This window comes from Oncorhynchus clarkii, unplaced genomic scaffold (assembly GCF_045791955.1).
Source record: "Oncorhynchus clarkii lewisi isolate Uvic-CL-2024 unplaced genomic scaffold, UVic_Ocla_1.0 unplaced_contig_3553_pilon_pilon, whole genome shotgun sequence".
NCBI lineage: Eukaryota > Metazoa > Chordata > Actinopteri > Salmoniformes > Salmonidae > Oncorhynchus > Oncorhynchus clarkii.
In genome coordinates, this window is record NW_027260972.1 from 80,310 (window position 1) to 100,559 (window position 20,250).

At 45.2% G+C, this 20,250-nt stretch overlaps 1 protein-coding gene and 1 pseudogene across 2 annotated transcripts in view; both read right to left on the bottom strand.

Moving 5' to 3' along the window:
• The window catches only part of LOC139402739 (melanophilin-like), a 40,333-nt gene extending 27,692 nt beyond the window's left edge, over window positions 1–12,641 (bottom strand). For both annotated transcript variants that reach the window (XM_071146647.1, XM_071146646.1), the window contains exons 1-4: window positions 12,549–12,641; window positions 11,851–11,997; window positions 2,521–2,742; window positions 1,240–1,352 (exon numbers count right to left, since the gene is read on the bottom strand). In XM_071146647.1, the coding sequence (XP_071002748.1) occupies window positions 1,240–1,352; window positions 2,521–2,742; window positions 11,851–11,948 (433 nt within the window). In that variant the 5' untranslated portion in view covers window positions 11,949–11,997; window positions 12,549–12,641. The remainder of the gene's footprint in view (window positions 1–1,239; window positions 1,353–2,520; window positions 2,743–11,850; window positions 11,998–12,548) is intronic.
• Window positions 12,642–18,098: 5,457 nt separating this feature from the next.
• Window positions 18,099–19,979, bottom strand: LOC139402737 (E3 ubiquitin-protein ligase TRIM63 pseudogene; annotated as a pseudogene).
• Between the last annotated feature and the right edge of the window lie 271 nt (window positions 19,980–20,250).

Here is a 20,250-nt window from a genome sequence, read left to right on the forward strand (position 1 = left end):
AGAAACCACTACTAAAAGACACCAATAATAAGAAGAGGCTTGCTTGGGCCAAGAAACATGAGCAATGAACATTAGACCGTTGGAAATTTGTCCTTTGGCCTGTTGAGTCCAAATTTGAGATTTTTGGTTCCAATCGCCGCATCTTTATTCGACGCAGATGAAGTGAATGGATGATCTGGATGATCTGGATGAATGGATGATCAAGGCACACTTAACCAGCATGGCTACCACAGCAGTCTGCAGCAATACGCCATCCCATCTGGTTTGCCCTTAGTGGGACCATCATTTGTTTTTCAACAGGACAATGACCCAAAACACACCTCCGTTTGACCAAGAAGGAGAGTGATGGAGTGCTGCATTAGATGACCCGGCCTCCACAATCACCTGACCTCAACCGAATTGAAATGGTTTGGGATGAGTTGGACCACAGAGTGAAGGAAAAGCAGCCAACAAGTGCTCAGCATATGTGGGAACTCCTTCAAGACTGTTGGAAAAGTATTCCAGGTGAAGCTGGTTGAGAGTGTGCAAAGCTGCCAAGAGTGTGCAAAGCTGTCATCAAGGCAAGAATCGAAAATATATTTTGATTTGTTTAACACTTTTTTGGTTACTACATGATTCCAGATTATTTCATAGTTTTGATGTCTTCGCTATTCTACAATGTAGAAAATAGTAAAAATAAAGAAAAACCCTTGAATGAGTAGGTGTGTCCAAACTTTTGACTGGTACTGTACTTCAAATCATCTCTTTGTCCTATGTGAGGTCTGGGTCAAGAGGACTGTTAGAATACAGAACAGACAACAGTCACTCAGTTCTAGAACACTGTTCCCAGTTCTAGAACGCTACATGTGACCATTAGTGGAGGCTGGTGGGAGGAGCTATAGGAGGACAGGCTCATTGTAATGGCTGGAATGGAATCAATGGAACGGAGTCAAACATGTGGTTTCCATATGTTTAATGTGTTTGATACCATTCCGTTTACAATGAGCCCGTCCTCCTATAGCTCCTCCCACCAGCTGCCAGTGGTGACCATATGTCATCATAGCATGGCTATGTCACCCCGGTGTCATGTACAGGCCCTACCATGTGACTCTTCATTACAGCCAGCCATGTGTCACACTCCTGATCATTTGGTGACCAAAATGTGACACTTGGACACTCTCAACAACAACCACAACTGTAACATGTGATTACATTTAGAAGTATGCACAATGAATCAATAATCAAACAAAAAGAACCCACCTTCTCCGTTGAGTCGCTTGTAAAGAGACTTCATCACCTTGGCACTGCCGAAGCGCTTGAACCGGGTGCGCACGTTGTCATGGTACCATCCCACTGTTCCAATTTTCAGGACCCTGCAAGGTAAACACAAGAGTCACTTCTGTCTCAATATGAACCCCATAGAGCTAGGAGAGTCACTCCAGTCTCAATATGAACCCCATAGAGCTAGGAGAGTCACTCCAGTCTCAATATGAACCCCATAGAGCTAGGAGAGTCAATCCAGTCTCAATATGAACCCCATAGAGCTTGGAGAGTCACTCCAGTCTTAATATGAACCCCACAGAGCTAGGAGAGTTACTCCAGTCTCAATATGAACCCCATAGAGCTAAGAGAGTCACTCCAGTCTCAATATGAACCCCATAGAGCTAGGAGAGTCACTCCAGTCTCAATATGAACCCCATAGAGCTAGGAGAGTTACTCCAGTCTCAATATGAACCCCATAGAGCTAAGAGAGTCACTCCAGTCTCAATATTAACCCCATAGAGCTAGGAGAGTCACTCCAGTCTCAATATGAGCCCCATAGAGCTAGGAGAGTTACTCCAGTCTCAATATGAACCCCATAGAGCTAAGAGAGTCACTCCAGTCTCAATATGAACCCCATAGAGCTAAGAGAGTCACTCCAGTCTCAATATGAACCCCACCATCAATGGAATGTATATGAACCCCATAGAGCTAGAACAGTTTCCTGACCATGTCACCTGAACAGGACTCTTGGCCCTATTCTCTATAACTATATATTATTACTATCCTTCTAAGAGTTGGCCCTTCTATAACTATATATTATTACTAACCTTCTAAGAGTTGGCCCTCTTCTCTAACTATATATTATTACTAGCCTTCTAAGAGTTGTCCCTCTTCTCTAACTATATATTGTTACTATCCTTCTAAGAGTTGGCCCTACTATAACAATATATTGTTACTATCCTTCTAAGAGTTGGCCCTACTATAACTATATATTATTACTATCCTTCTAAGAGTTGTCCCTCTTCTCTAACTATATATTATTACTATCCTTCTAAGAGTTGTCCCTTTTCTCTAACTATATATTATTACTATCCTTCTAAGAGTTGGCCCTCTTCTCTGACTGCCTGAAGCTTCATAATGATACAGACGATCTGGGTTCAAGACCTGGTCAGTCAAACACGATTGCAAATGTTTCCAAACCCATCTGTTATTACTATGTGTTCAGGAGAATCTCTTAATGCTGTGTGTTCAGGATGCCTTGACACCCACGGCCCCCACCTTGTCATACGACAGGGGTCGCACACCCAGCCGTGATCCTTCTTGTTGTAGCGGCTGCATGCCTTGCAGGTGTACATCTTACAGTCTATGCACTGACGCTTACTGTTGACCAGGAACTTGAAGGGCTGCAGACAGCGGATACAGTGAGAGTCTACCAGGGTGGTCTGAGTACCCAGCAGCTCAATCTTAGTGTCCTCCTTCTCTATCTTAGTCTTTAGGTCCCTAGAGGAGAGGGGGGATAGGAGAGGACGGGAGGGGAGGAGGAGAAGAGCGGAGAAGAGGGGAGAGGAGGGGAAGGAGAGGAGAGGAGAAGGAGGAGGGGAGGGGAGGGGAGGGGAAGAAGAGGAGAGGAGAAGGGGGAGGGGAGGGGAGGGGAAGAAGAGGAGAGGAGAAGGAGGAGGGGAGGGGAGGGGAGGGGAGGGGAGGGGAGGGGAGGGGAGGGGAGGGGAGGGGAGGGGAGGGGAGGGGAGGGGAAGAGGAGAGAAGGAGGAGGGGAGGGGAGGGGAGGGGAGAAGGAGAAGAGCAGAGAAGAGGGGAGGGGAGGGCATAGAGAAGTGATGAAATCATTATACAGTATATTAGTATATGGAATGAAATCATTATACAGTAGATTAGTATATATCAAGTCAAATCAAATTTTATTAGTCACTTGAGCCGAATACAACAGGTGTAGTAGAGCTTACAGTGAAATGCTTACTTACGAGCCCCTAACCAACAATGCAGTTTCAAAAAAATACAGATAAAAATAAGAGTTAAAGTACCAAGTCATTAAAGAGTAAGTAAATTAACAAAAGCAGCAGTAAAATAACAATAGCGAGACAATACAAGGAGGTACCGATACAGAGTCAATGTGCCGGGTCACCCGTTAGTTGAGGTAGTATGTACATGTAGGTAGAGTTATTAAAGGGACTATGCATAGATGACAACAGAGAGTAGCAGTGGTGTAAAGGGGGGGGGGGGGGGCAATGCAAATAGCCATTTGACTAGATGTTCAGGAGTCTCCAGGATCCAGTTACAGAGGTGGTGTTTAGGTGTTTAGTCCCAGGGTCCTTAGCTTATTGATGAGCTTTGAGGGCACTACGGTGTTGAGTGCTGAGCTGTAGTCAATGAATAGCATTCTCACATTTTTATTTGATTTGATTTACTTCATCTTTATTTAACCAGGTAGGCTAGTTGAGAACAATTTCTCATTTACAACTGCGACCTGGCCAAGATAAAGCAAAGTAGTTTGACACATACAACAACACAGAGTTACACTGAAAAACATTCAGTCAATAATACAGTAGAAAAAGTCTATATACAGTGTGTGCAAATGAGGTAAGTTAAGGCAATAAATAGGCCACAGTGGCGAAGTAATTACAATTTAGCAATAAAACTCTGGAGTGACAGATGTGCAGAAGATGAATGTGCAAGAGGAGATACTGGGGTGCAAGGAGCAAGATAAATAAATAAATACAGTAAGGGGATGAGGTAGTTGGATGGGTTATTTACAGATGGGCTATGTACAGGTGCAGTGATCTGTGAGCTGCTCTGACAGCTGGTGCTTAAAACTAGTGAGGGAGATATGAGTCTCCACCTTCAGTTATTTTTGCAGTTCGTTCCAGTCATTGGCAGCAGAGAACTGGAAGGAAAGGCGGCCAAAGGGGGTGACCAGTGAGATATACCTGTTGGAGCGCGTGCTACGGGTGGGTGACCAGTGAGCTGAGATAAGGTGGGGCTTTACCTAGCAAAGACTTGTAGATGACCTGGAGCCAGTGGGTTAGGCGACGAGTATGAAGCGAGGGCCAGCCAACAAGAGCATACAGGTCGCAGTGGTAGGTAATATATGGGGCTTTGGTGACAAAACGGATGGCACTGTGATAGACTGCATCCAATTTGTTGAGTAGAGTGTTGTAGGCTATTTTGTAAATGACATCGCCGAAGTCCAGGATCGGTAGGATGGTCAGTATTACAAGGGTATGTTTGGCAGCATGAGTGAAGGATGCTTTGTTGCAAAATAGGAAGCCTCTTCTAGATGTAATTTTAGATTGGAGATGCTTAATGTGAGTCTGGAAGGAGAGTTTACAGTCTAGCCAGAAACCTAGGTATTTGTAGTTGTCCACATATTCTAAGTCAGAACCGTCCAGAGTAGTGATGCTGGGCGGGCGGACAGATGTAGGCAGCGATCGGTTGAAGAGCATGCATTTAGTTTTACTTGCATTTAAGAGTAGTTGGAGGCCACGGAAGGAGAGTTGTATGGCATTGAAGCTCGTCTGGAGGTTAGTTAACACAGTGTCCAAAGAAGGGCCAGAAGTATACAGAATGATGTAGTCTGCATAGAGGTGGATCAGAGACTCACCAGCAGCAAGAGCAATATCATTGATGTATACAGAGAAGAGAGTCGGCCTGAGAATTGAACCCTGTGGCACCCCATAGAGACTGCCAGAGGTCCGGACAACAGGCCCTCCGATGTGACACACTGAATTCTATCAGAGAAGTAGTTGGTGAACCAGGCGAGGCAGTCATTTGAGAAATCAAGGCTGTTGAGTCTGCCGATAAGAATGTGGTGATTGACAGAGTCGAAAGCCTTGACCAGGTCGATGAATAAGGCTGCACAGTCATGTCATTTATCGATGGCGGTTATGATATAATTTAGGACCTTGAGCGTGGCTGAGGTGCAGCCATGACCAGCTCTGAAACCAGATTGCAGAGTGGAGAAGGTGCGGTGAGATTCAAAATGATCAGTAATCTGTTTGTTAACTTGGCTTTCGAAGACCTTAGAAAGGCAGGGTAGGATAGATATACTGTAGGTCTGTAGCAGTTTGGGTCTAGAGTGTCTCCCCCTTTAAAGAGGGGGATGATCGCGGGAGCTTTCCAATCTTTGGTAATCTCAGATGATACGAAAGAGAGGTTGAACAGGCTAGTAATAGGGGTTGCAATAATTTAGGCAGATAATTTTACAAAGAGAGGATCCAGATTGTCTAGCCCGGCGCGTAGCCGAGTGATCATAGGGTCCAGTGAGTAGTTAGGCTGGCTGGAGACATGGCAATTCAGACAGCTAGCAGGCCGAGGCTAGCAAGCTTGCAGAAGGCCTTAGAGGGACGGAGGAAGTCTGTTATAGCCTCCTCGTGCAGTTACGTCGATAGACCAGTCGTGATGGATTAGTAGAGTTCCGTGTAGCAAAGGGGTCCAGTCCAATTGGCAAAATCGGTATAGTGGCCCAAGAAATTGGCCTATGGATCTCCTCAGCTAACAGTCCAATTTGCTCATGACAGCTAGTGGGTCGTGGCTAGCAGGCTAGCGGATGGGCATTCAGGGGACCTCACGACGGAGGGGCCTGTTGGGAAAAAAATAAAACCCTCGGGTAGATTATGTCGGTAGTCCAGTCGTGATTGATAAGCAGGGCTTCGTGTAGTAAAAGGGGTCCAAGCTAATTGGCAAAATAGGTATAGTGGCCAAAGATAGGGGACGTCGCGACGTAGGAATTGATTTGATTAACCCCCTCGGGCAGATTAAGTCGTTAATCCAGTCGTGAAGGAGCTCAGTACCGGCAGTAAAAGGGGTCCGGGCCAATTGGCAAAATAGGTATTGTAGCCCCGGAGTGACTGATGGACCTCTTCAGCTAGCCGGGAGATATACCTAGCATGGGCTAGCTCCAGGCTAATTGGTGCTTGCTTTGGGACAGAGACGTTAGCGAGATTGCATCTAGCTAGCTGTGATGATCCAGGTGAAAAGGTTCAGAGCTTGCGATAGGAATCCGGGGATATGGAGAGAAAATAGGTCCGTTATGCTCTGGTTTGAATCGAGTTGTGCAAACTGGCGAGAGTTTTCCGAGCTGTAGGTTAGCTGATGACCGCTAGCAGTGGTTAGCTGACTACTAGCTAGTAGCTAGTTAGCTGGCTGCTTCTGTTGGGGGATTCCGGTTCAGAAGTAAAGAAAAATACTTTAGAAACAAACCAGATCCACGTTGGGTGAGGCGGGTTGCAGGAGAGCATTTTGAACCAGATCCACACCACATTGGGTGAGGCGGGTTGCAGGAGAGCATTTTGAACCAGATCCACACCACATTGGGTGAGGCGGGTTGCAGGAGAGCATTTTGAACCAGATCCACACCACATTGGGTGAGTCGTGTTGCAGGAGAGCATTTTGAACCAGATCCACACCACATTGGGTGAGGCGGGTTGCAGGAGAGCATTTTGAACCAGATCCACACCACATTGGGTGAGGCGGGTTGCAGGAGAGCATTTTGAACCAGATCCACACCACATTGGGTGAGGCGGGTTGCAGGAGAGCATTTTGAACCAGATCCACACCACATTGGGTGAGGCAGGTTGCAGGAGAGGATTTTGAACCAGATCCACACCACATTGGGTGAGGCGGGTTGCAGGAGAGCATTTTGAACCAGATCCACACCACATTGGGTGAGGCAGGTTGCAGGAGAGCATTTTGAACCAGATCCACACCACATTGGGTGAGGCGGGTTGCAGGAGAGCATTTTGAACCAGATCCACACCACATTGGGTGAGGCAGGTTGCAGGAGAGCATTTTGAACCAGATCCACACCACATTGGGTGAGGCGGGTTGCAGGAGAGCATTTTGAACCAGATCCACACCACATTGGGTGAGGCAGGTTGCAGGAGAGCATTTTGAAGCAGATCCACACCACATTGGGTGAGGCGTGTTGCAGGAGAGCATTTTGAAGCAGATCCACACCACATTGGGTGAGGCGGGTTGCAGGAGAGCATTTTGAAGCAGATCCACACCACATTGGGTGAGGCGGGTTGCAGGAGAGCATTTTGAACCAGATCCACACCACATTGGGTGAGTCGTGTTGCAGGAGAGCATTTTGAACCAGATCCACACCACATTGGGTGAGTCGTTTTGCAGGAGAGCATTTTGAAGCAGATCCACACCACATTGGGTGAGGCGGGTTGCAGGAGAGCATTTCAAACCAGATCCACACCACATTGGGTGAGTCGTGTTGCAGGAGAGCATTTTGAACCAGATCCACACCACATTGGGTGAGGCGGGTTGCAGGAGAGCATTTTGAACCAGATCCACACCACATTGGGTGAGTCGTGTTGCAGGAGAGCATTTTGAACCAGATCCACACCACATTGGGTGAGGCGGGTTGCAGGAGAGCATTTTGAACCAGATCCACACCACATTGGGTGAGGCGTGTTGCAGGAGAGCATTTCAAACCAGATCCACACCACATTGGGTGAGGCGGGTTGCAGGAGAGCATTTCAAACCAGATCCACACCACATTGGGTGAGGCGGGTTGCAGGAGAGCATTTTGAAGCAGATCCACACCACATTGGGTGAGGCGTGTTGCAGGAGAGCATTTTGAAGCAGATCCACACCACATTGGGTGAGGCGGGTTGCAGGAGAGTATTTTGAAGCAGATCCACACCACATTGGGTGAGGCGGGTTGCAGGAGAGCATTTTGAACCAGATCCACACCACATTGGGTGAGTCGTGTTGCAGGAGAGCATTTTGAACCAGATCCACACCACATTGGGTGAGGCGGGTTGCAGGAGAGCATTTCAAACCAGATCCACACCACATTGGGTGAGTCGTGTTGCAGGAGAGCATTTTGAACCAGATCCACACCACATTGGGTGAGGCGGGTTGCAGGAGAGCATTTCAAACCAGATCCACACCACATTGGGTGAGTCGTGTTGCAGGAGAGCATTTTGAACCAGATCCACACCACATTGGGTGAGGCGGGTTGCAGGAGAGCATTTCAAACCAGATCCACACCACATTGGGTGAGTCGTTTTGCAGGAGAGCATTTTGAACCAGATCCACACCACATTGGGTGAGGTGGGTTGCAGGAGAGCATTTTGAACCAGATCCACACCACATTGGGTGAGTCGTGTTGCAGGAGAGCATTTTGAACCAGATCCACACCACATTGGGTGAGGCGGGTTGCAGGAGAGCATTTTGAACCAGATCCACACCACATTGGGTGAGGCGTGTTGCAGGAGAGCATTTCAAACCAGATCCACACCACATTGGGTGAGGCGGGTTGCAGGAGAGCATTTCAAACCAGATCCACACCACATTGGGTGAGTCGTGTTGCAGGAGAGCATTTTGAACCAGATCCACACCACATTGGGTGAGGCGGGTTGCAGGAGAGCATTTTGAACCAGATCCACACCACATTGGGTGAGGCGGGTTGCAGGAGAGCATTTTGAACCAGATCCACACCACATTGGGTGAGGCGTGTTGCAGGAGAGCATTTTGAAGCAGATCCACACCACATTGGGTGAGGCGGGTTGCAGGAGAGCATTTTGAACCAGATCCACACCACATTGGGTGAGGCGTGTTGCAGGAGAGCATTTTGAAGCAGATCCACACCACATTGGGTGAGGCGGGTTGCAGGAGAGCATTTTGAACCAGATCCACACCACATTGGGTGAGGCGTGTTGCAGGAGAGCATTTTGAAGCAGATCCACACCACATTGGGTGAGTCGTGTTGCAGGAGAGCATTTTGAAGCAGATCCACACCACATTGGGTGAGTCGTGTTGCAGGAGAGCATTTTGAAGTTGAGGTTTAGAAAAAAAAGAAAATATATGCAAAGAATAATATATAAAAAGATACATACATGGGACATGACAAGACGAGGACAAAGACATCTGACTGCTACGCCATCTTGTCCAGGTGGGAAAGGGCATTGTGGAGTGCAATAGAGATTGCATCATCTGTGGATCCGTTGGGGCGGTATGCAAATTGGAGTGGGTCTAGGGTTTCTGGGATGATGGTATTGATGTGAGCCATGACCAGCCTTTCAAAGCACTTCATGGCTTCAGAAGTGAGTGCTGCGGGTTGGTAGTCATTTAGGCAGGTTACCTTAGTGTTCTTGGGCACAGGCACTATGGTGGTCTGCTTAAAACATGTTGGTATTACAGACTCAGACAGAGAGGTTGAAAATGTCAGTGAAGACACTTGCCAGTTGGTCAGCGCATGCTTGCAGTACACGTCCTGGTAATCTGTCTGGCCCTCCGGCCTTGTGAATGTTGATCTGTTTAAAGGTCTTACTCACGTCGGCTGCGGAGTGCGTGATCACACAGTCTTCAGGAACAGCTGGTACTCTCATGCATGTTTCAGTGTTATTTGCCTAAATCGAGCATAGAAGTAGTTTAGCTCGTCTGGTAGGCTTGTGCCATTGGGCAGCTCTTGGTTGTGCTTCCCTTTGTAGTCTGTAATGGTTTGCAAGCCCTGCCACATCCGACGAGCAACGAGCCGGTGTAGTACGATTTGATCTCAGTCCTGTATTGACGCTTTTCCTGTTTGATGGTTTGTCAGAGGCCATAGCAGGATTTCTTATAAGCTTCAAGGTTAGAGTCCCGCTCCTTGAAAGCTGCAGCTCTAGCCTTTAGCTTAGTGCGGATGCTGCCTGAAATCCATGGCTTCTGGTTGGCGTATGTACGTACGGTCGCTGTGGGGACGAATTCATCAATGCACTTATTGATGAAGCCATTGACTGATGTGGTGTACTCCTCAATTCCCTCAGGGGAATCCCGGAACATGTTCCAGTCTGTGAAAGCAAAACAGTGCTGTAGCTTAGCATCTGCTTCATCTGACCACTTTTTTGTTATTTTTCCTCTGGTTGCACATTTAACATGCTGATACAAATTTGGTAAAACGGATTTAAGTTTCCCTGCATTAAAGTCCCCGGCTACTAGGAGCGCCGCCTCTGTGTGAGCGTTTTCTTGTTTGCTTATGACGGAATACAGCTCATTCACTGCTGTCTTAGTGCCAGCCTCTGACTGTGGTGGTATGTAAACAACTGCAACGAATACAGATGAAATCTCTCTCGGTAGGTAGTGTGGTCTACAGCGTATCATGAGATACTCTACCTCAGGAAAGCAATAGCTCAAGACTTCCTTAGATATCGTGCGCCAGCTGTTATTTACAAAAATAAGTAGTCCGCCGCCCCTTGTCTTACCAGACGCCACTGTTCTATCCTGCCGGTACATCGTATAACCAGCCAGCTGTATTTTAATATTGTCATCATTCAGCCACGACTCCGTGAAGCATAAGATGTTTTTAATGTCCTGTTGGTAGTTTAATCTTCCGCGTAACTCCTCGATTTTATTCTCCAAGGACTGCACGCTTGCTAGCAGAATGGAGGGAAGTGGGAGTTTATTCGATCGCCTGCGAAATCTTAGCCCTTCGGCCCCTCTTTCTCTGCCTCCTCTTCACACATATCACAGGGATCGGGGCCTGTTCCTTGAGGAAGCAGGATATCCTTCGCGTCGTGTTCGTCAGAGTCAGGGAAAAAAGGATTCTGCCAGTCCGTGGTGAGTAATTGCAGTCCTGATGTCCAGAAGTTATTTTCGGTCATAAGACATGGTAGCAGCAACATTATGTATAAAATAAGTCAAGAAATAAGTTACAAACAATGCAAATAAACTAACAATAAAAAGCATTAAATCATTATACAGTAGATTAGTAAATAGCATGAAATCATTATACAGTAGATTAGTATATAGCATTAAATCAGTACACAGTAGATTAGTATATAGCATTAAGAAGATAACATTAAGTCCCTGTTAACTCCATGGATTATAATAAATCAGTTTAAAATTGGCTCTGTGGAATCATGCATGCAGAATCACACTTATAATGTACCATTCTGTTCTGTTCTGGTCAGTTTCAGCAGGGACTACATTACATAACTTATCGAGAACATTTAACACAATGTCCTTCTGACAGTTTGTGAATAAAATAAAGTGATGTCTGACAGGAAGTCTATTTTTCTTTAAGAGTATGACAAGATGAGGAAGACAGACAGAGGAGTCTTTGTATCCCAGAGAGAATAGGCCTCTTGGCAACTTATTTTCCCTGGGACACAGTACAGGCAGAACGGGCCTTGTGACTAAGCCATGATCACTGTGATGAGCTGACTCACAACAGCAGGCCTGTTTCACACTTACATTCCTGAAGCCTGAACACACTTACACACACACACACACACTTACACACGCACGCACACACACACACACACACACACACACACACACACACACACACACACAGTGGAAAACATATGGATAATATATAGATCGCTGAGGACCTCAGTGTGATCGACTAGTATGGAATCTATAGTGTTGGCATTCAGATAAGAGACAGACAATAAGTATCCAATGTTGTAGAGTCCTAAATGCTGTCAGCGTAAGACTTCATGATTTTATATGTCACATACAGACAAGGAGTTTGTTATGTCAGATATGCTATTGAAAAACGCATCCAAGCCTTCCACCCTTCAACATTGATTCAATTTAATATTTTCTCACTAAACCTCTGAAATATGATATTGAACCTTTTGAAAAGTGACCTACCCCAGTCTCTCTTCTTCTATCTTCCTGAGGGTGAAGTCTCTCTGTATGACCTCCCAGACGTGCTTGGCCTCGTCGTCTGACAGCGCGGTCAGGTCCATGGTTATGGAGAATATGAACCAGTACTCTACAGCAACACAGAGATGGTCCCTGTAAAGTAACCAAAACTAGTGAGAATATGGTCCCTGTAAAGTAACCAAACTAGTGAGAATATGGTCACTGTAAAGTAACCAAAACTAGTGAGAATATGGTCCCTGTAAAGTAACCAAAACTAGTGAGAATATGGTCCCTGTAAAGTAACCAAAACTAGTGAGAATATGGCTTCTGTAAAGTAACCAAAACTAGTGAGAATCCTGAAGGTTTATCACCCATGTACCCAAGCCAACACAACATAAGGATACATTGACACCCCTGATAAATGTCCACTTACTCCACAGGGTGGACCAGATTAGCCTGGTTGACTAGACTGACCACTCATCTTAACATCGTTTTACTGTGAGTGCAGCCAGCGGTCAGTCTAGTCAACCAGAATATATCACCAGATTGATTTAAAAAGCAGCTTCTGAGTAGATTTTCTAATTCGTGGTTATACATTTTCTTGTACTTACTTTTTCTAAAGAAAAATACGCTGCATGGAAATGAAATCACGTGTGCTACAAAAACCATCATCTTTGATTTAGCACATTAATATCATGAATTACCTTTACGCCCGGCGCAGAGCAGACAGCTGTGAGGTCAGTTGTTAATTCCCTGGAGTTGAGGCAACACATTTGCGAACGGCCTGAAGAAGTCGGTTGTTCATCACATGCTCTGAGTCTCACAGAGGAGAGAGGATGAACGAGCTTCTCACCCCTCCTCCAACTCCAAGTAGTTTTAACAACTAAATAACAGGTCTAAATGGCCTGTATTTTTGCCAAATTTGAATTCAGTCATAATATACTGATGTAAGGGCCTCGGATGGCAGTAACCCCCAAAAGATGCCAAAATAACATCATATCAGTAAGTATGTTTTCCCCAACAGAGTAAATATGAGTGCAGCTATTAGTAAACAAAATATTTTCCTGATAAATGAATAAGGACACTGAAGAGTTGTGTAATAGGCATTCCATAAGCTATTTTAAATAGCATGTGTTAGAATTATGTGAATATGAATAAATTCATCAGAATATTTTTTATGAAAATATGTCAATCATTATTTGAATATGTTCTTTAACCCGTTGTATATTTAATTAAGTGATAATGCCCTCGAAGCCGGTGTTTGGAGGATATATTAGCACGGTTTGCCAACTTTGCCCATGCCAATATATCCTCCAAACACCGACTTCTCGGGCTTTATCACTTCATTAAATGTCTGCATTATTCTACCTTTTTCAACACAGACCACTGACACCTTGTGTTGCTATAATACTCACTAAATGTCTAGGCTTGAGCGTCCTATTTTTACCTCTCACTGCACATTGGTGACTGCACTCTCACTGCACTCTTGGTGTGAAAAGCTATTTTGAACAGTGATAAGTTTCAACCATCAAATAGAGCATCAACAACATGAAGGCCTCTATTGTTGACAGTGTGCTGGAGAAAGGTGCCCTTAGCAGCATAAAGATAGCACTGGCTGTCCACACAGAGGGAAGAGGGTGCATTAGCCCAGTCAGGAAGACTTCGTTTCTGGAAACTTGATTCCTTTCCCCTGTATTTGATGGCAACTTATTGTGGAGGACAGGATACAGATGTAAGATCTTAATCTGATCACCCTGTTGCAAGAGGACTTTCCTGCAATGCAGGAAATATACAACTTGTAGTTCATTTGAAGTTTAAAAAACGCTTCTGATGTTTGTAATTTCCACCTTTCAGACAGAAATTTCAGACTTGTTTTTCCCTTACGAAAAATGTATGAACACCTACAAAAATTGCCATTAATTATAATCCACATAATCATTCACATTTCCTGTTGCTGCAGGATTATTTTCCTGCTGTAGCAAACTGGCTCAAATGAAGATCCTATATCTGTAGGTCAAAGTACTATGGTGAAAACAAGGTAGAGCTACTGTATGGATCGGCAGTGGTGGCTCGGCTACGATCTGGAAACTTCTGATCTGCAAGGGCAGGGTGTGCCAGATCATTTTATTAACCAGTGGGGAAATCACTGTCCTCCTGGTGTTGAAACAAATCAAATAAATCAACAGCAATTAAAGGGTATTGCCACTCAACAACAAAAAATAGCAAAGTGTCTCCTGCTACATCTTCCTGAGGATGCAAAACGCATCATCATCATGATGTGACAACTGACAGTTCGCTTCACTGCTGACATGCAAAAGATTTTGGGACTAAAATACAAAAATATAGTTTTTCAATTAATTTTTCCTTCAACAGTAATTCATATAAATGTACTGTATGATATTTTATCAGTTAAGGACCCATGCATGCTGGCTAGGTTTGGTCATTGAGACAGTATGCTGTAGTTGTCATTTCAAGGGCCAAACACAAGCCTTGAAGGTCTGAAAGGTCCTTACACATGATGTGGTCCTCTTTTAGTCCCCGACTCCCTGCAACCATCTGTCTAACTAAAGCATTGGCCCACTTCCTGGCTTAACAGGGGCCGTCTGATTCAAGGCTCTAAAATTAGCAGCCGGCAGGGCACTGGTAGCCTTCCAGGGGATGTCCAGCTCTTATTTAGTAAAACTCTGCATTGCTATGGCTGCTACACTTAGAAGTGCTGATCTATGACCAGGACCCCTCTGTCCATATCATATTACTCATTATAATCTAAAAAGCCAAACTGATCCTAGATCAGCACTCATACTTTGGCACTACTCTTACCTAGTAAAACATTGCTGCATTGCTGGCTGCTACACTTAGAAAGAGCTGGCCACTGCAGCACAAAGTTGATCGACCTTGCAGCCCAATCAAGCCCAAATGTGGAGGAGGTCAATACTCTTTAAGGTTACAGTAGAGAGCAGACCTTTAGAAAGGTCTAAGATTAGAAATGAAAGGCAAAGATTAGCTGATTGGCCAGTGGTACTGTAGTGACTGTACACATGTAAGAGTCAAGGACCAGTTTTACTTTAGCTTTAGTGAATTGACTAGTCATTGATGCCCAGTTTGCCAACCTAAGGTGAGCTGTAACAGATTTGCATTTGTACAACGGGCTGGGCATCTGCCCAACCGACCAATCAGAGGTCTAGCTTATATAGAGGTCAGAATTGTAGTGTAATCGATGATATGACAGCAAAACGACTTCTCCTCTCCTATGTAAAACATGTTGTACACTGCATTAGATTGAGATTGACAGGGCCACATTGTCTGGTGCCTGTCGTGGCCCTCACTGTACATCCACATACACCGTCTGTAATATGAGGCCCTACGCCATGCACTCTCATATACCAGACACATAGACCTATAGGCTTCATACAGCTATAGGCATTGCACACATTGGCAGGTTTCCATAGGTCTATAACTGACCACCTGGACGTGGCAGAAAGCCAAGAATACACCACCTATCATCTCAAATATACTTATCATCTCAGATCATGTCAATGCTACTTTGACAAGTTATGGTGTACAGTTCCAGCTGATCTAAATTCCATACAGTCAGTTCACATTCACACTCTGCCTGGGCTGAGTAGTCGAAAGAGTAGAAGTTTTTTATGCAGAGTCAGGAAATGCAGCTGTCGCCTTCGTCATGTCTTAGCTTAGCTTAGCATAGCTTGTTTTACAGTAGACTGCCGTCTAATATGGTAGTACAGTATGGGTTGTTTTACAGTAACCTACCGTCTAGTACAGTATGGGTTGTTTTACAGTAACCTACCGTCTAGTACAGTATGGGTTGTTTTACGGTAGCCTACCGTCTAATATGAGAGTAAAGCATGGGTTTGTTTACAGTAGCCTACATATGATACTGTATTACAGTATGGGTTGTTTTACAGTAGTTTACCATCTAATATGGTAAAACAGTATGCGTTGTTTTACAGTAGTCTACTGAATAATACGGTAGGACAGTATGTCTTTTTTTTTGTTGCCTACCATCAAATATGGCAGTATAGTATGGGTTGCTTTACAGAAGCCTAACATCTAATACAGTAGGACTGTATGGGTTTGTTTACAGTAGCCTATAGTCTTATACGGTAGTACAGTTTTTTTTTTTACAGTAGCCTACCGTCTAATACAGTAGGACATTATGGGTTGTTTAACAGTAGGCTACCATCTAATATGGCAGTACAGTATGGGTTGTTTTACAGTAGCCTGCAGTCTAATATGGTAGGACAGTATGGGTTGTTTTACAGTAGCTTACCTTTCCTGTGTCTCATTCTAGGATATAACTAACCGTACATAGTCTCTGGTGACAGACATTTAACATAAACTGCTAGCCAGCGGCCACACACAAAATATTTGGTTCCCTACATAACACTGTGTGCCTCCTGGCTCGATAGCTGCATGGTAGAGTGGTTGTGGTGGTGGTGGTGGTGGTGGTGGTGGTGGTGGCGTTTCTGGGCTCTGCCTACATTGGCTGGTACTGTACAGTCACTACAGTGAGTGGTGGTGGGGTTTCTGGGCTCTGCCTACATTGGCTGGTACTGTACAGTAACTACAGTGAGTGGTGGTGAGGTTTCTGGGCTCTGCCTACATTGGCTGGTACTGTACAGTAACTACAGTGAGTGGTGGTGAGGTTTCTGTGCTCTCTCAGTGAGTGCAGCCTGACAGCCTGTTGACTGTCTTTATCAGTTCTTCACCAGCACCATGTGGTCAGTGAGAGGCTGAGAGCAGTCAGATGGATGGCTCCAAAGCAGAGGGCAGTCAGGTCGTTCCCATAAAGATACAGCCCTACCAACGTCAGAGAAATTCATTCTAGTTCCACTAGAGATGGTGATGCAGGCTTTGGTTCCACACAGTTTCACTGCTGTTGATGTTGATGTAAGATACTTACATAAAAGGGTCGTTCCATTTGATTTCAATCACTTTTTGACTGCAACCTTTTTGATTTTAACAACATTTTCTTTACATATTTGCAATTTTTGGATCTGAATGCCAAAGCATTTAGGAGATAAGAGGTGCTCAAAGTTGACCCATGTTGCATACTCCACCCTGCCATGAGAAATCCTGTCTTCATCACTGGAAAATATAAACCGTTGAGTTTAATATCATTTAAAAGCTTTACAAACAGGGTTGTCAAACAATTTAATAATTTTCTTTAAAAAAAAAAAGTTTTATTAAAATGATTTTTCCTTTAACATCAAATATCTAAAAACACGTAAACTCAGATTCTTTTCATTTTCGCATATGTTGTAGCTTAGATCCTATTTTACGTCATCTGATGTGTTTGTGTTGTTCCAGTCATCGGTTGAGACACAGTAGACTCTAGAATATAGACATGGATGTCTCATGGTAGGGAGGCGTCTGTAAAATGCCTCAACTTCAAGCACCTCTATCTCCTAAATGTTGAGTCATTCTGGTTCAAAAGGCCCCTTTCTGACACTTCTAACAGGGGTAAATATGTCTGGGAAGTTACATCCAAACTAAAGGGCTGTGTCAAAAAGGATTGAAATCAAATGGAACGACCCACAAGTCTATTCACACGCTGGGAATTGTACTGTAGAGAAATGTGTCGTTGGTATTGAATGGCGAATGGATTTAACATAGCCTATCATTTGAAGTCATCGTTTTACAGACGATCTGCAGAAGAGGATCCACAGTGATAACGGATTACAGTACAGTACATTGCTTTGAAACCACAAACATCTCCTATTGACTCAATGCGTTGTCATCGCACTAGCATGCATAGCATGTACCAAAGGATTCATGTGACCAGCTTAACATGTACGTTGTCCATCAGAAATAACCCCCGGTCAAAGTGGTCTCGACTCGCAGACCGTTTGTGTGAAGTGCTGCTGCTACCCCTTTTATTTTCCATTAATGTCCGATAATGGTATCAGGTTTGACCTCTGACCTATAGGCATACCAGACAGAGTCAGACAGCAACTGGAATGATCAAGACAAGTGGAGAAGAGGCTAGGTCAGGGAGGGAAACATGAGACCCCCACCAATCCTCTACCCACCCTGCTACACTGATCTATTCCAGACCTTGAAGGCCCTTCACCACCTCTCCCATTCTAGCCCTGTAAAAATAGACCCTATTTTTCACTAGCAAGAACACTAAGTAAGGCGACAGTCTAAATTCATGAGCCATGTAGATGTGTAGGTCTAAATAAAGCCCTGGTGGTGAGGTGTGTGGGATATTGACAGGACGAGCAAAGTATTTCCACAACACTTTATTTCTTTAAACTGTCAATTACATTAGAAAAATTACAGCTGTGTTAAAAAAAAAAAACACCAAGTGAATTAAGTGCATTTTGCAGCAATTCAAGTTTTCAATAGTTTGACAGACAACGATATATTATACACAACATGAATAATGCTTTGCTATATTTTTCGATTTTTTTTTTCAATCTAGTCTGGACTTGAGCAATGTACATTATGTGAAAAGAGTTCAAGTGTAAACTTCGTTATTTCCATGAGATATCTATTTCAGTAGATATCAAAAAACAGTAGCGTATAAACGTAGAAATACAAAAGTATAAAAAAAAGAACAAGTCTAAACAAAATGTTGCATTTTGTTAGTGAAAAAAAACGACTTTTCAGAATTGCACTTTCCACCTTGGCTCTAAATTGTGTATTCACCACAGTGAATATCCTAGTTATAACTAGTTGATAAATAACTAGTTACTCTTTCTAAAAAGCAGCTTGTTCATCAAACCAATCCTTATCTCTTAGTCCAAACCTCTCCTCAACTGCAATAATACAGTACTTCTAATACAGTCTTGAGTTAGAGTTTTACTATTCCTCCTCTTCTTCCTCCTCTTCTTCTTCCTCCTCCCCTTCTTCTTCCTCTGTCACCACATCATCATCATCATCATCCCCCAGTCCAAAGCCCATTTGGTACAAGATGACCTCCACGTCTTCTGTGCACAGTGTAAGGTGCTCCATGTTTTCGAAGCCAGGCTCGGGCCTCTCTAAGTGGGAGCCTTTAGCTGCCTCTTTGGCCTGTGCGATCAGCTCCTTCCCACTAATCAGGAACTCGGCTGCATTGCCCTTCTCCATGGTCTGGGCCGCCTTCTCCTTTAGGTTGATACTAGCCTGGAGCTGCTCCGTGTACCTCTCCACCAGGGACCTCAGCAACCCCAGCTTCCTCTCCTCCTCCTGGGTGATCTTTTCCAGGAGCTGGCCCTTACGTTCCTCCAGGATGGCATAGAGCAAGTCGAAGCTCTCCCCCAGACGTCTCTTCTGAAGCTGGCTGTTCTCCTCGATGCTCTTGCATGTGTCCTCCATCTGAGCCATCACGGCCTGGACACAGCTGTTACCCGCCGCAAGGAGATCTATGGCGTTCCGCAGCTCGGCCTTCTGGGTATCGTAGATGCTCTGCAGGGGTGACACCTCACAGTCCTTGTGCTGGCCGAACACTTTGCACATGGAGCAGGTGGGCGTCTGGCAGGTCACACAGTAAATATTGATCCGCTCGTCCTCGTGCTCCGTACACATGGGCTCCTTGGTGTCTTTGTCCTTCAGCGGTGGGTCTGCAACGTTACTTCCTACTTCTCCGCCGCCGCTCTCCGGCTGCTGCTTGTAGATATCAATGATGTTCTCCACTAGCAGGTTCCTCTGCAGGCCGTAGACGCCGTGGCGGTCCAGGACGACCTCGAAGCGGCAGGTGGGGCAGCGGAAGATGCCCCCGGAGTAGTGATAAGGGTTGCGGGAGTCGTAGAGGTCGCTGGCGCAGCCGCGGCACAGGTTGTGTTGGCAGGGCAGGATGACTACGGGCTTCTGGAACATCTCCAGGCAGATGGGGCAGCTCAGCTGGCTCTCCAGGCTCTCCCTGGGGCTGGGCTGGTGCGTCACTTGGCCGGTCTGGATATCCATGTCTGGATAGATGTGTTTCTCTGTTCTCACAAGGTATAAGTCCTTAAAGTTCAGAGTAGGTGGCCTAGGCGCTTTGTCTTAGGTGGTGTGGCTCTTTCTCTGTCTGTCTCTCCTTCTATTGCAGTCTGGTATAGTGACTGCTTTCTCCACTTGGTTTATTTTGATCTAGCCACTCTCCGGCCACAGCTGACGATTTATACCGCTGGGCTGGCCGTGACACCCGAGCCTCCACGCGGTCTGAGGCACGGGTCCCACCCTTTGCTTGTTTGCAAGGCTCAATTCTGAGATAATTAACCCCTTCTGGCCCCGGCACATGCCATACTTAGCAACACCCCCCGTCCCGCCCTCCCCTCTCTCTCTTTCTGTGGGAGGGGCTAAATCAATAGACAACTGGCCAAACAACCTCCAATAACAACAGGTCTCGTCACCCACCACACCACAAGACACGATTAGGGTCGTTCACATCTGTTTACATCTTTGATTGCCCCCTTTCGG